The following is a 16,099-nucleotide window of genomic DNA, read 5'->3' on the forward strand; positions in this document are numbered from 1 at the left end:
TCCATTTAACCAGACTGAGCCACAGCAACGCGTGGCCGGGTACAGCTAGTATATATATAAATATATTACGTACACTAGGTATTCTTTTGTTATGTTGTCGGTCCACCCGTTCGCCTCAAAGGCACGGAAAAATGGTTGCAACTGATGTCAGCACGGCGACAAAGTCTTCTTATGGCTCCAGTAACGTCATACGGTGTCGCGAGCGGAGCCTTGCGATTATGACGTCCTCGTCGACGTGGAAGAGCTAAGAAAAGAATTTCCATAGAATGCTGGCGCAGGGGTAATTCTAAAGATGAGGAATCCACAGGCAGATGCTATATCCAGCAGGAAAAGCATTACAGAAGGTAAGTAACTTGTTCTTTCTGTTGGTTCCACAACGTTTTCCAGTTCAACTCAGATGCATTGAGATACTCTGTGCACACCCCAAAGGGGGAAGATGAGGATGATCAAATAGAGGCTTACATCCTTCTAACTAAAGACAGTCATCTCGAATTTCCTGTACTGGAAGGCCAAGTGACTGCAGAACATGTGCATGATGCAGAGTGATGAAGAATGTGGCAGAAATGCTGCCCATTTATCTAAATGTAGACTAGTCTAAACCAGCACTTTTAACCCCTACCGCGTTTTCCCGCTGTGCGCTGAAATTTAAAAAATGGCTTGTTTATGACAAAGCCAGCTCGTCATCCGCGTAGCGCAGGTAACGCCCATGACGAGCTGGCTTTTTCATTAGCGCTGAAGGGGTTAAGATGCACTGTTGTTGCTTAGTGAGCCCTTCATTACTCAGCATTCCATAATTCGTTAGCATTTTGCCTATTTGAGTTGTTGGTCCTTGCAGCCGTAGCTCCTCCTTCAGAAGTCTTGAGTTTGACCAATGTAGCTAAAGGGTGAAACATGGATATGTGAAATAGTCTTGATTTTCCTATGCAGATTCAACCTGGCAAGATTGACATGGGAGCTTAATCATAAGCAATATCAACATGTCTCCTCCTGGCTCAGATGGATTTCATACCTACCTAATCTTTATTTTATTTTCTCAGTTTTGGATAGATTTTGATTTCACAGTCTGTTATATTTAAATGATGTTCACTCTTCTCACCTTATGTGTTTTTCAGGCAGATTCTGCTCAATACCTGCGGCAGTATGGAATTTCACATTTATATAGTCACCCTGTTCTTGTGACCAGAACTAGATCAGGTCCATTGGTGCCACCCCCAAAACCTCCACGAATTCCAAGTTGGAAACTCATCCGTGTAAAGAAAGCACCTATTCTCATATCGGATCCCCCAGGTAAGTCTGCTCTTATAAGAAAGGGACACAGAAATAAAATTCTGAACCCGATGTTCATACCAAAGGAGCTAATTTGCTCTTGAACTTTATATAAGCTCAATATTTAATTGTGATGTTTAACTGCAAGGGGTATATTAGGCCCATACCCACCTAGCTTTTCATTATCAACCCGCAAGCTCACCATACCACTACTGAGGCTAAAACAGTATGTGAGTAAATACAATTGGCACTCACCTCTAACTATACTGCAGCCCTTCAAAAGCATGATCAACAAGAGCCTGTTGCTGCCATCTCCTTCATGTAGTACTATTGATCCTATTGTTTTCCCAGAAGTCAGATAGGTCCTTGCCATGGTATGCTGGCACAACAGCCTGTAGTGTAGTTTCTATATTCCCAAAAGGCTCTGCGCATTGGAATAATATATTCAGCAGTGTAGACGTAGGACTGAAGTCGACTAGGTCTTTACTGACTATATTAGACTTAATTTTCGCCAGCTAGCTCAGAGGTCACTAGAAACGTTCTCGAATAGACGAGGAGGAGTTTAACCTCCCTGGATAGACAAGAAGGGATTAGCTTCTGACAACCATATAACATGACAACTTTGCTCCCTCAGAATAAGAGTGTATCTCTAGAGTCGTGTGAAAACAATAGACAGCTATTTCACTCAGTCAAGTGTGCATACTTAGTTTCACCAGAGTGCAGAGAAAAGAGAGACGGGCGTTTTCAATAAAAGGTTGTTATTTATTGAGCAGTCTTCTTTCTCATACAAGAGAAATGAATTGCCACAATTGCAATACTCATAGTAAAGTAAAGTGCGTACAGTAAAAGGAGGATTAAGAAATAACACTGTAAAAGCATTGATATGGTTTCTTAGCCATAAGATACTTTAAAATAGATAAAATATATACATACTTATATACATTGACTAACGTACTTAACTGGTGCTTCTAAATACGCCTACCCCGGTGTACCTGACCTAAGCCTAATACGTGGGAAGGAGTAAGTAAGTAGCAGTTTAAGTTAAGTTGGTTTTGCCAAGAATCTGACTCAAGAATTCTCTTCAAGGGTTTAGTCAGCTCAGTGCGTCAAAGAGGAGGGGCAGCGTCCGTGGGCTCTCACATCAGCTGGGCTCTCGGGCAAGTAGATAGCTGCTCTGCTCCAAAACCACCACCGTGTGTTTGCTTAAGGCAACGTTGGTATATTTATACCTGAAAGGTGCCGGGTTTGACGTAAGGTTGGACATAAGACGTCAATAAAGATGTCACTAAGAACTGGCCGTTTTTACAGTGCTTTACAGGAGTTCTAGGACGAAATCAAAACAAAAGCAAGGGGGATCTCCCAGGTTGCTGGAGGTTTGGTTTGTTTAGAGAACTCGTTGTGCTTTCTAGGAGTCTGGGGAAGTAGCCTTGCTTAATGTGACAGCATGTGCTACAACTGAATATGGATATGATTACTATGCCGTTATAGGGATATTATTGATTATAACCGAACACGGGCCTAAAATAGTCATATCGACTTAGGCTCCTGGATAAAAACACAATACCCACTCCACGATCTAATGTCCATCATTACTAAAACTAAGCAATAGTAAACATTTAAAGGTGCATGTGTATTCCAACCCACCCCAAAATACATTTTTTTGCATTTGAAATGGTGTATGCGAAATACATGAAAATGATATTTGTACTGTACGCTTTTCAAGCAGTGTAATCATTCAGTTAAAACGATGCATATATATGATTAGCTGAACGATTTGCGAAATTTACACATGAAATGGCTCTTAATACAGAAAAGAAGGTCGAGACCATTCCATCACATATAAATACAGTCGCTGTAAATGTGCTAGAGGCTGAGGTAATATATTGTCTCTAGAGTTCCTAAAAATAGAAGCTCTGTTCTCTAAGAATAGTTCTACTTTAAGCAGAGTACAAGTGCCAGGAAAAAGGTAAATATTTTGGAATCGAAGAAAAAAATAATTTTGCTTTCAGTGGGAAAAAATAGTTCCAAATATTTTCAGTAGCTTTTGTTTATCAAAGCTGAAGGCCGAATTCAGGGTTCAGGGAACGCTGTGTGCTCGTTTGCTTAAAAGTTATTCTTTTTGTTCAGGGGAGAACATCATTTCAGACAGACTCGCAAAAAAGTTGTCTACGGCTTCAGGTGAAAGTTCGATTAAGTTCGAAAATGCCGCAACTGAGCAGTCTCAAGCATGATTTCTATGGTCGATGTCAGGATCAGCAATGCTCACAGAAGGTCGTACCTGGGTGATGTTGCTCTCCTCTCGTACTTCACTACCACCTAATCGTAGTGGCGAAGTCTCAACTAATGCCGTCATCAGGATGGGTAACCGCTGGGGACAACACGATGCATGAACCGTTACAGGACTTAGCAAAGTATCTGTATCCAATGGTACTGCTGATGGTAGTGTAAGACAGACGTCCAACACGCATTCTTCTCCGCATAGCATACATCGAAGCACAGGTAAGATGCAATTCTGCCAGATGGGTCTGAATGAAAGAAACCAGGTCATATTCAGATCTCTTAGCCGGGCTAATCCAAGGACTTTAGTTATGCGGTCCCGATAGCGTATAGCCAGGATCGTTTCTTCCATTGTTGCTGGAGTCTTGTCTGCGATTTGGCTTACCATATCGAAGTAGAAGTATCAAAAATAAAATGCCTGCTACGAGTCCCAACAGAAGTGGTAGGCCGCCAAAGACAGAATGGACAAAATTAGGAAAAAAATTAAGAAAAATGCCCAGAACTGTTTCGAAGGGTGTTAACAGTCCCGAAAAAATTGTCTTAAATACATGTGGGATACCACTGGTATCAGACATATTTAGGATTTGGCTTAGCATTCCTGCGAAATGCACGGGGCAATTTGTTGATAAAAGGGTATGTATCTCTGCCGTTGTCCTTGCGACTTGCAGATCATACGTTTCTTTTGATGACATCAAGGGCACCGTTGTCTGTAAAAATACAGACTTTATTCTGCTTAAAGTATCAATTCGAATAGAAGAGATATTCAAAGAAGGCCAAATTTTTGCCTCCATGTCTGGAGTGCTGTTTGGATACAATACTTGCATACAGCAAGTGACCATGGAGCTCACGCTTACAAGATAAGCTTTCCCTGGCACCATGCCACAACAGCTGTGGTCCACTATTCGAATATAGTTCCCGTTAGAAAGCCGTCTAAAGAATGGCTCTATTCGTGTTGCAGGTGTTCCATGCTGGTGACATGAAAGGTTATTTGAAGTCCCCTTACAGGCCCCATGCAGGTCAATACCTTGACACAGAAGTATACCGCTTAGTGATTGTTTACAATTTTTTCCACTAAGAAATACATTCTGTTTCTTTTCACTATACCATGTGTGTGTGTAAGGCAATTTCCATTTAATGTACCCTTTACCCAACCTTTCATACTGGCGCGCTGGTATATACTCTTGACAGTATTTAAATTGGAAAGTTGTTATCGGAATTGTGATTATTCCATGTATTATCCATTCAATGACAGGTCTTTCTGACATTGTCAATGGTAATCTCTCTAGTTTTTCAATGCTCAGAATCGTATAGTCTGCTCCTTTTTGTGCCAAACTGATTTGTGTATCAGTAAGGCTAAAGATAGAGAATAATGACGTTGTGTTGATTAAACACCAGGGCACGTAGCCTGAACGCAGATTTTGCAACGTCCAGCCAAGCTGTACAATAGAATGTAATTGGGACTGACCGTGTTGTAACATTAGTAAGTCCTGCTCTATTATATCAATAGCATATGATACAATATTGTCCAGTGAATATATTCTGGAGGACAGTCATTAATCCATTGTCCACAACAGAAAATGATTTTTCCAAATTAATACGATCAATTTCTTGTATTTTTTCTGCTGTTTTAATTTGCATCACTTTCCAAGCTTCGTTGTAAGTAGCGTATATACCGGCCGCTATGAAACGTTTTTGACGCTGTTTGCGTGGTCCCATTATGAAATCACGTATGTCAGCACCGTCTTTAAGTAAAGTCAAGTGTTGCTTAATTTCTGCCAGTGTGGATTTCTGTAACCATTCAAGGGAGAGTTTTCCTACACTGTATGTTGTAACTATCCCTGGATGTTGTCTCTGGGAGTATCTAGGGTCTGGCCTGGTCAACTTGAACCCCTGTATTTTGTTCAGGAATCTATTTTGACGGTTATTTGTGTCTGTGGGCCAGAGCAACCATTTTTTCCAATGAGGATGTGTTCTGTTTTGGTTTAAAATATGGGATACGTCTATCTCAACATCTGTAGTGCTATTACTGTCAGGTGTTGGCTTTGGAATAGACGGTCTGTTTAAGTCTTTAATTTTGGCTAGGCCAAGACAGGTTGTCTGTTGAATGGTGTCATTCAAGAATATAATTTGTTCTGGGATCATGCAGGCTCTAAACAATGCTTCTAAACCTTGGACCTGCCATTCTTTTGTACCCCAGATGGTTTTTGTTTCAATGTTATATTTCCAAAAATCAAAACCAAATGTAGTCAATTTTTCAATTTTTTTTTCCAAATAGATGAATTTAGTGTTTGTCAGCATTGTTTTCATTCCTGTCTTATTTAACATTTTAAAATAAAACGTTTCTGCATCACTTGTGTTAAACCCTGAGAAGTATGGGAATTTCCCGTAAAATGTCTTCGAACTACCTTTTGGTGGAGTTGCACAATGTTCCCATTGGTTATAATGAAAAACATTTCTAGGTTGAGCAGATTTATGCAAATAATGGTGTGCAAAGTGATTGTAGCAGTACATTTCTTCATAATTAGATGAACCCTGTAAGAAATCATGTTCTGTATATGTTGCTGACATAACCAAATCTGACATCATATCATTAATACTTTCAAAATCCCAATCATCAGAGAATGTACTCGGTTTTACAAAGTCACTTAATGAAATCTTTAACTGATGTGGATATTTCAAGAGCTCAACCGGGCCATAGATTTCGTAATCCGTTTTGTCCCAAGCTACCCCACCGGGTATTGGATTGGCTGTGACATTCACTGATGATAGTTCTTTTCTCGATGTGAGATGACTTGTGTGGCTTTAGGACCAAGTTGATGTTCTGACTTGCTGTGTCCATTATACTGTATTTTCCCTCAATAAATCTTCCTAAACAAAGAACCGCGATGAGCCAAAGCAGGAGGAAAAGTACACCCAACACAATCCAAAATTCAATCCATGGAGAAATCAGATAGGTTTCTTTGAGTTGATGTAGAAGTTCAGTTACTTTGTCTTTAAAAGTTTTTGTTGTTGGCTGTTCTTCAGGCTCGCTTGGATCTTCAGAAAAGTTATTGAAATTGATGAAGTAGCCAGATGCAGTTCTGTCAATTGTTGGAATCGCTTCCGGATTTTTATTTGCTTTTGGAATTTTCTTTGTTTCACTAGCATAGCCTGAGGCTACATCGTTGTAGACTGGTGTTTCTTGACGAACTGTTGCAATTTGGGTTTCAAGAGGCACAAGGTCCATTGCATTGTTGCATAGTCCTTTTTTATTCACTGCAGGTTTATCAAGTGTGATTAGTCTCTCAGTTTGAATCTCTTGTATTGTAGCAAGTTTCGGTGTTCTGCTACATCTTGGGAGTCCACTGGGCCTACTACTTATTATTGGCCATATGATTGTGGTTTTACCAGGTCGATGGATACAACTCTGTTCTCCTTTTTACCAGCAAGGGGCGGTAGTACAACTGATCTCGTTCCGCTGACAGCCAAGACAGGTACTGCTTTTCTGTAAGAAGGCCCACATTCCTTCTTCACCGCAATCTTCTCTCTGACCAGATCCCCAATTTTTGGAATCCAGACAGGCCTTGCTGGGACAGGTGGTTTATCTTTAGTGGCTGTTGGCTGCTGTTTTAACTTTACGTTGCTCAGGCCTTTTCTTGTTTCATTTGAGTCCTGTAAAATAGCCAAACGATCTTTGATATCAAAACATTTTTCTTCTACCACTGAAGTCTGACTATCTAAGTCCTGAATATGCATTCTAGTCCCGAACAATAGTTCGTACGGACTGAAACCTTTTAGAGAATTTCTTGGCAGATTATTAAGACTACGTTGGACACTTGTTAAATGTTGGACACACCCATCACCCGAACCTAATACCCTTGCCGTTATAGATTGCTTTATGTCCCGGTTTTTTCTTTCCACAATCCCATTTCCCTCAGGATGGAAGGGACAAGAGTACCACAATGCAATGCCCATGCTGGTCATGGCCTCCTTATAAGCTCGAGAGCTAAAAGCAGGTCCTTGGTCAGAATGTAGCATGCCAATTGCGTATGTGCCGATAAGGACTCGCAAATCTTTTATAACAGTTCTGGAGTCAGCCGAGCGCTGGGGCCACATTTTAAGTGAATCTAGTCCTAAACATAAATGGGACGTATTTTTCCTGCTGGATTTTGCGTATAGATTGCCTTATGCTATCTATACGAAGAGCCATGGCAATACTCCGGCAGGTTCGCAACTGCGATCTCTGTTGCAGTTTGGACAGTTTATTGCAAATTTGTGTTGTTGCAGGCTCATCCCCGGCCACCAATATTCTGATTGTAATTCTTTCAGAGATTTATTAATCTTTTGGTGCCTTAGACCCAATCCCATATGTGCTTCTTGAATCAAGAAGATTCTCTTGTTCGTGTTTGGAATCACTCTATCCCCCACTCCAGGGATTCGAGCAAAAGGAACGGAGTTTGCGTCGATTATGTATGTATAATTGAGTGGATAGTTCAGAGGTAATGCTGCACAGTTGCCTTGTAAAGACGTTTTTACCGCCAGCATTGTTTCTCCGTCTATGTATTTTTCTGAACGCTTTTTTGTGGCTACGGAAGCCGGATTAGTTGCTTACGCTGTGGCTGTGTTAGCCAATGAATTCCCTGCAGCGTGAACGCCATCACGCTGATGACTCAGTGTATGTATCACGTGAGTCTTTTGTAGTTCCTTCTTCAATGGAACTAACTGTTCCCAAAGCGTTTTATGCTTGATTGTGCCACCTTTTGCATCTTTGAAACCGTTTTGAACCCAGTTCTGCAAGTCAATATTGTAAGATTTGACACAGTAATGCGAATCGCACACTTTTAGTGCGGGGAATTCGCGATCCACAATATCGAGCGCCATCTTTAAAGCTAGTAGTTCAGTTCGTTGATCCGAACTATCTTTTACAGATTGAGTCATAGTTACCAATGGTCTCAATTTTCCTTTGTGCCACCAGCATTTAACAACCGCGCATGCAGCACTGGAATTGTGTTTACCCCCAACTGCGGGTTGTGCTGATCCGTCTGTATATATTACACAGGCGTAAAGTTGTAGAGGCAGAATCTCGATTGGCATAGGATATTCTAATTCATATTTTAAATTCTTTAATTTTTTCATTTCCGGGTCAAAGTAGTATTTTACGTCTTCTGCAGCAAGAGAATTTTCCCATTCGATCCATTTTGGATCTAATGCCACGTTAGTCAAATTGCGTGGGCTTGTTAATGCCTCAAAGGCTGATTCTGCTGTTAAAACAGTTATCCTTTTGCCTTGTGCTTGGGCTCTTTCTTTTGCTACAGCAGTTTGAACCGCATTTACAATGTTTTCTGTAATACTGAATGTTTTTTCAGCTTGTGTGTACAAGTGGGATTTGTAAGCTATTGGTACCTTTTTGTCATGCCTGTCGAGTACATGGGAATGGTGCACTTACCCACACATAGATTTAGAGGCTGGTGTTCGTTCTAAAGCGGTGATACTGACTGTTCTTTATACGTGATTGGCAACGAATGGCAAACTCAGCTCCAGGAGTTATGGCGCATGCGCCGTTACCGCGCATGTGGAGGAGTATAGCGTTACAGGACTTAAACACGCCCAGAACCTGAAGGAAGTGCTTCGCGTTTAGCAAGAGTGATTCCATTCTCGTTCCGGGTTGTGTTTGTGGCGTCCGAGGAGCTAGCTGTTCGTTGCGGTGGCATTTCGCCTCTTACGGTATTTGGTGTGTTCGTTCTGATTTTTGGAAGGCTTAGAAGCGGCTTGCTTCTAGAATTCATGTTCTGTTCTTTGTCACTATCGCTTTCCGCTGATGCTAAAGCGGTGTTCATTGGACTGTGGGTTCCAATACTTTGTGTTTGTTCAGGGGAGTTTGTACCTTGGTAGTTGTGATTCTACAGGTGGATAGAATTACAGTGGTACCTGCGAAAGGTTGTGGCGGATATCCTTTGAGGAGCGTTTATATGAGAATAGTGGTGAGTGCTTCTCATAGCAGAAATACCCTGACAGGGTGTAGTGTAAGTTTTACATATAGTCTATATTGTGTTTCATTTTACAAATACACATCTCCAGCCCTATTAGGTCAAGATACAGAGTTCCAGACTTTTTCCTTGGTTTCCGTATTGTCCTTCCCGATATTCCACAAGGTACTATTAGGTATATGACACATACCACATTAAGAGCTAGCGAGGGAGGGTATAGTGCTCACTTATTGTTTTTTATATCTTACTGCAGTGCCATATACAGACGATAAGAATAACCTCTGAGTGGAAGAAGACCGGTGGAGAATCATCCTTTTTTCCCCCTTCCTACCCTTGTTTTCTTCCCCTGTGTTCTCCTTGGTTACCTTTCTGGTGTTAGTGTCCATTTCCTGACACCCGGGAGGTGGCGAGGAGAAAGGAGGGGATTTAACTTCGTGAATCCAGGACACTTCTGAGACAACCAAGGTGCGTGCATGACACTTTTCTCCCTCATTAGAGGTCAGGTACGTGAATCCGCATCTTCCTGGGATAACTCGGATTACAAGGTTGCGTGTGTTATCTCGAGTTTGCAATTTTGTTTTAGCTAACATGTCTGCTTGCAATGATCTCAAAATTTCTGTGTGTTTTTGAGTCCAATTGATTGGTTTGAAATCAGGTTTTATTAATTCATAGAGAGGTTTAACCCTCTCTGCATAATTTAGAATGTAAGTTCTTCCGAAATTCAGGAAACCTAGTATTGATTGTAAGTTCTTCAGCGTTTTTGGTGCTTGGAGGGCAGCGCATTTCTCTAAGAAATTGTCCGCTAGGCTTTTGCCTTCACTTGATAATTCATATCCTAAAAACAGGACAGTTAGATGGGCAATTCGTGACTTTTTAAAGTTGAATTTGTAACCCTCTGCTGCGAACCCAAGTATTATGGTGTTCACTCTTTTCAAGTGAGTGTCCAAGTCATCATCTGTGAGATAGATGTCATCGACATAAGATAATGCTTCATCATCATATATTTGTAGTAACTCTGTTACTCTTGCTGAGAATAATCCTGGGCTGTTCTTGAATCCCTGTGGGAGTCGACAGATATTTCTGTGACCCCATTATTGAGAAAGCGGTCAAATACCTGCTTTCAGGTGCAATGTTTTGACAAAAGAATCCATTAGAGATGTCTAAAGTTGTTTTGTATTTTTTGCGCACAATGTTATTCATTAGTGCTGCACTGTATGAGTTTTTTTCTGCAAATGTTTTGCAACATGAGTTAAGGTGTCTGTAGTCCAAAACTAGACGATATGAATCATCTGGCTTGGAGACAGGAAACAAAGGATTGTTCATTTGAGCAGTGCATGTTTCAATCACCCCCTGGTATTCAAGTTGATCTAGGATCTCCCTGACTTGTTTTTTAGCTTCTTGTTTAATTGGGTACTGCCTCTGTGCAGTCGGTTGACATTTTAACTGGATTTTGTGAGGAGGAGAGTCCTCATCCCATCCAACATGATTTTTGTATAATGCAGGAGCTTGGGCTACTGCCCATTTTCTTGCATGTGTATTTTTTTTATGAATTGGAATATGTTTTGAGAAGGCAGGCATAATCATTTCTTCGCCATGAGGGCACTCCCTGACAAACTCTGGTGGCCAGTCTTTCTCAGCTAAAAGGATGTCATAGCCTTTTGAAAGATTATCCCAAAATAGACCCCTTACTTTCCTAGTCTTATCTCCCTCTATACGTAATGTTATCTCGTATATTTAATGAGGTTTGCTAACTCTGGTATCTGCAGTTTCCACCTGAATGTATTCATTCGTGTCCACTGTCTCCAGAAGATTCATCAGGATCTTGCGAGCTATGGTCACTTCTGCTGCGCTGTCTAGCATTGTCTGGGCCCACTCCCCGTTTTTCAGTTGTGTCCTCAGTATCCTCAGCATGTTTGATTATTTTAATACTGGCTACCTTCTTTCTTGGAAATTGTAATTTTTTACTTTGATGAGCAGGTTCCTTGTCTTTGGACTTGGCGTGCTCTTCCCTGTGTTCTGACCGTCCTCTTATTTCCGATTTCTGCGAGGAAGTCTGAAAAGATCGAGAGGGGCGTGTATCAATATCTTGATATCTATCAGGTTTTTTCAAATTATCCCTATTTCTAAGGTTGTATCTTTTCTCAGAGGGCTCCCTCTGGGGAGACTTGTGTCCTTGGTCCGGAGATGTTTCTCTCCGCCGAGGAGACCTTCCTCTGGACTGGAATCTTTTTTCTTTGGGAGTGGATTGTTTATTTCCATCCCAGCTCTTTTTTGGAGTGTTTAGATTATTTTTAATAAATATCTTTTCAGGATTTTCAGTTAGTTGGGGTTTTACTGGTTTCCCACCCAAACTATCTCTTCCTAGTTCTTCATAGGATTTTTCTATGATTCTGGCAAGTTCAATTGGTTGGTCTGCTATATCTGTTTCTTTCAACTTCTGGCGGATCGCCACAGATGCTGCTTCTCCTTTTATGTTGGCTAATAATATAGCCGAGACCTGCTTGACATCTTTCAGTAATTTCATACCCAGAGTTAAAGCAGGTTCTGGACCGTATTTATTTTGAATCTGTCTTAGCACATCTGGTATAATCGCCATAGACGGAACACCATGTGTTTTCGTGTAAATGGAAGCAAAGACTGTGCCCCAAGTGTCACAGTCCTCCACATGTGGTGCGATCCCCATTGGAAGGCAGATAGTCAGAATTCTGTGTTTCTCAGTTGGGGTAGTACTGCCTCTATTTGAGTAATTTTTTGTACTAACCAGAATGGAATTTGTTCCCGTTTTGCGGGTACTTTACCAAGACATGATTGTATGTTCTGTGGTGTAATTGTGTTTGTGTTCCCCTGATGAGGGGTCAGTTGTGGAATGTTAATAGCTGGTTGGACTGTTGTAGTCCGCATTACATATTGGACTAATTGTCTATGTATTTTAATCAGTTGTTTTAGCTGGGCTAAAAGTTCTGGTACTGACATTTTTTTGATGTCTGGATGTGGTGTGTAGCTGGCTAGAACCGGCCACGTTGCTCCTGGTCTACCTAGTGGACCGAGCCTGGTGATGTGATTATTATGTTTTAGGGCGCCTTTAAACCAGAGCAGGTGCTCTTGGTATTTTAATGGGATTTCAACCTCCTCGAAAGGGGTGTATTCATCCGGAGGTTCCTCTATTTTGTAATAGTGGAAGTCGTGTGTGACAGCATTTGCTGCTGGAAAGTTTATCCATGAATAGAATACCTCTGTCTGCTGATATTCATGGGCCTCAATTACGAATACGACTATTCCACCTCTCGGTGTTAGTCCGTTTTCTATAATGTTTAAGAGTTATAGTTTTCCTTATGTTGACCGGAATGAGTATAACACTCGGGTCATTTTCTTGGAGACTTGTGTCATCCGCTAGGAGTCGAGCTGCTATTCTAGCTGCCTCCCTTTCGTCTTCACTTTCTGACAATTTTACTGACAGAAAGGTTTTTGTTGCAGATCAAGTTTCAAGGAAACAAAGATTAAGTGCCCAATATTTTTGGAACACTGTATCCCTCAACGTTGACTATACCAAAAACTATACATAAGAATCTCTTCCTACTAAGTTTGGCGGATTTTAACCTTTTACCCACTCCAGACGTCTTTTGGAGTATTTACGGAAAAAGGGGTCTGTGTGAAAAAGCACGACTGAGTTACTCTAACGTCTTGCGTTAGATTTATCGCCTTACCAAACGCTGGGCGCCATGTAGTGTAGTTCCTATATTCCCAATAGGCTCTGCGCATTGGAATAATATATTCAGCCGTGTAGACGTAGGACTGAAGTCGACTAGGTCTCTATTGACTATATTAGACTTAAGTTTCGCCAGCTAGCTCAGAGGTCACTAGAAACTTTCTCGAATAAACGAGGAGGAGTTTAACCTCCCTGGATAGACAAGAAGGGATTATCTTCTGACAACCATATAACATGACAACTTTGCTCCCTCAGAATAAGAGTGTATCTCTAGAGTCGTGTGAAAACAATAGACAGCTATTTCACTCAGTCAAGTGTGCATACTTAGTTTCACCAGAGTGCAGAGAAAAGAGAGACGGGCGTTTTCAATAAAAGGTTGTTATTTATTGAGCAGTCTTCTTTCTCATACAAGAGAAATGAATTGCCACAATTGCAATACTCATAGTAAAGTAAAGTGCTTACAGTAAAAGAAGGATTACGAAATAATACTGTAAAAGCATTGATATAGTTTCTTAGCCATAAGATACTTTAAAATAGATCAAATATATACATACTTATATACATCGACTAACATACTCAACTGGTGCTTCTAAATACGCCTACCCCGGTGTACCTCACCTAAGCCTAATACGTGGTAAGTAGTAAGTAAGTAGCAGTTTAAGTTAATTTGGTTTTGCCAAGAATCTGACTCAAGAATTCTCTTCAAGGGTTTAGTCAGCTCCGTACCTGGGTATTAGAAAGCAGGAGGTCTTGTATCTCTCTCTCAGGACTCGATATCCCAGTAACCCACGAAGGTATCTGGAAACACCGGAGCTGGATTTCTCGGCAGGAGAAAAGACAGCGTCTCTCTCAGTGCGTCAAAGAGGAGGGGCAGCGTCCGTGGGCTCTCGCATCAGCTGGGCTCTCGGGCAAGTAGATAGCTGCTCTGCTTCAAAACCACCACTGTGTGTTTGCTTAAGGCAACGTTCGTATATTTATACTTGAAAGGTGCCAGGTTTGACGTAAGGTTGGACATAAGACGTCAATAAAGATGTCACTAAGAACTGGCCGTTCTTACAGTGCTTTACAGGAGTTCTAGGACGAAATCAAAACAAAAGCAAGGGGGATTTCCTAGGTTGCTGGAGGTATGGTTTGTTTAGAGAACTCGTTGTGCTTTCTAGGAGTCTGGGGAAGTAGCCTTGCTTAATGTGACAGCATGTGCTACGACTGAATATGGATATGATTACTATGCCGTTATAGGGATATTATTGATTATAACCGAACAAGGGCATAAAATAGTAATATCGATTTAGGCTCCTGGATAAAAACACAATAAGCCATGTTACCTTATCTCTGTTTAACTTAAGAGCCGAGCTCTGAACACATCGGAGCAATGGATGTTTATTTAATTGCGATTTTATTTAGTGTGGGCATGGCCCGAAGGCATCAGAGCACTTAATAACACACAGAATACAGGGTTACAGTAATAAAAGTTAAACCCTGACGTTTACATCTGTGGATGTGTACAATAGTTACCACAAGAAACAGTTAAAACAATTTGGCAGAGGGCATACACAAAGTCACATCCGGGCGCAGTAGAGAAAGTACTTAGGTCTGGTCGAGGCTGAATTAACCAAGATGTCTGCCAAATAGGAGATGCTGAAGGTCACTTTTGAAGGTTGCTAGGCAGGTGGTTAGATGGAGTGAGAGAGGCAGAGAGTTCCAGTTTCTAGTGGTGCTACCAAAGACTGCTTCATGTATCACTCTCAAGTGAAGGTTGGTGGTGCCAGGAGCAGGGATTGGGCTTTTGTAGAACCCCTTTTTGCTCCAGAGATTTTCAGTTTTTCATTTAGGAAGGAGAGGAAGAGTGTAGCGCTCTGTGGGTAATACAGGCGAGTTTGAATTGGGTCCACTCTTCAGTGGGGAACCATTGGAGGGTTAAGTAGCACAGGGAAAATTTGGTCTTGAGACCTAAAACTAAGCGTGCTGCAGCATGTAGTGTTGCTCTCAGTGGGCCTAGATGAATTTTGGGAGTGCCTGAGAGAAGGGCAATTCCATACTCTAGTCTAGAGAGAACGAGAGATTGCATTGTTTTCAGGTCTTGATATGGAATCAATTGTCTGGTGCCCTGAAGCTGCCTAAGTCGGTGGCATGCGCTAGTGGCAATTGCTGCTACGTGGCTGTGAAGATTGAGATCATTATGGCAAAGCAGCCACTGAAGGTGGGAAAGTTGGCCATTCATTCTTGTACTGGAGTTTTTGCTTTCTCAGGTGAGAGCAAAAGAAATTCTGTTTTAGTTGGGTTGAGGTTTAAATGGTGGCTCGACATCCAGTTTTGAATCTTTAAGAGTGTATTTGAAAGCAGGCAATGTCCTCTGGGGATGAGATTTTCAAGTATATTTTGATATCGTTGGCGTAGAGGTGGAGGAGAATTCCAGAGTTTCTGAGAATCAAACATAGTGGTTCTAGTTAGAGGTTGAAGAGGATTCGGGAGCGGATCAAACCTTGAGAGACCCATTGGTGAGTGCTGAGTGGTCTTGAGAATGAGTTGCCTATTTTCACAACTTGGGAACGGTTGGATAAGATGAAAACCAGTTGAGGACCGTACCTCCACATCCCATGTGCAGTTCAAGAATACGAAAGAGTTCAACATGGTTGACATGTTGAATGTGGCGGATAAATCCAGGAGGACCAGGAGGCAGGGATTGCCAGAGTTGATGTTTCTAAGCGAGTCCATAAGGGAGGATCACAGTTTTTGCGCTGTCACCCTGGCAGAAACCTGATTGGAGAGTATCTAGGAGGTTATTTATTCTAATGGTGAGGCTAGTTGGGACACTACGCAACTTTCGATGGTTTTGCCTAAAAACGGGAGTGCGGAGACTGGGCGGTAGGTGTTCAGGTTCTGT

At 41.5% G+C, this 16,099-nt stretch overlaps 1 protein-coding gene across 2 annotated transcripts in view; it reads left to right on the forward strand.

Annotated features, from left to right (window-relative positions):
• ADGB (androglobin) overlaps nucleotides 1-16,099 on the forward strand; it is a 1,448,570-nt gene that overhangs the window by 432,429 nt on the left and 1,000,042 nt on the right. For both annotated transcript variants that reach the window (XM_078649209.1, XM_078649210.1), the window contains exon 11: nucleotides 1,113-1,287. In XM_078649209.1, the coding sequence (XP_078505335.1) occupies nucleotides 1,113-1,287 (175 nt within the window). The remainder of the gene's footprint in view (nucleotides 1-1,112; nucleotides 1,288-16,099) is intronic.

This window comes from Lissotriton helveticus, chromosome 6 (assembly GCF_964261635.1).
Source record: "Lissotriton helveticus chromosome 6, aLisHel1.1, whole genome shotgun sequence".
Lineage (NCBI taxonomy): Eukaryota > Metazoa > Chordata > Amphibia > Caudata > Salamandridae > Lissotriton > Lissotriton helveticus.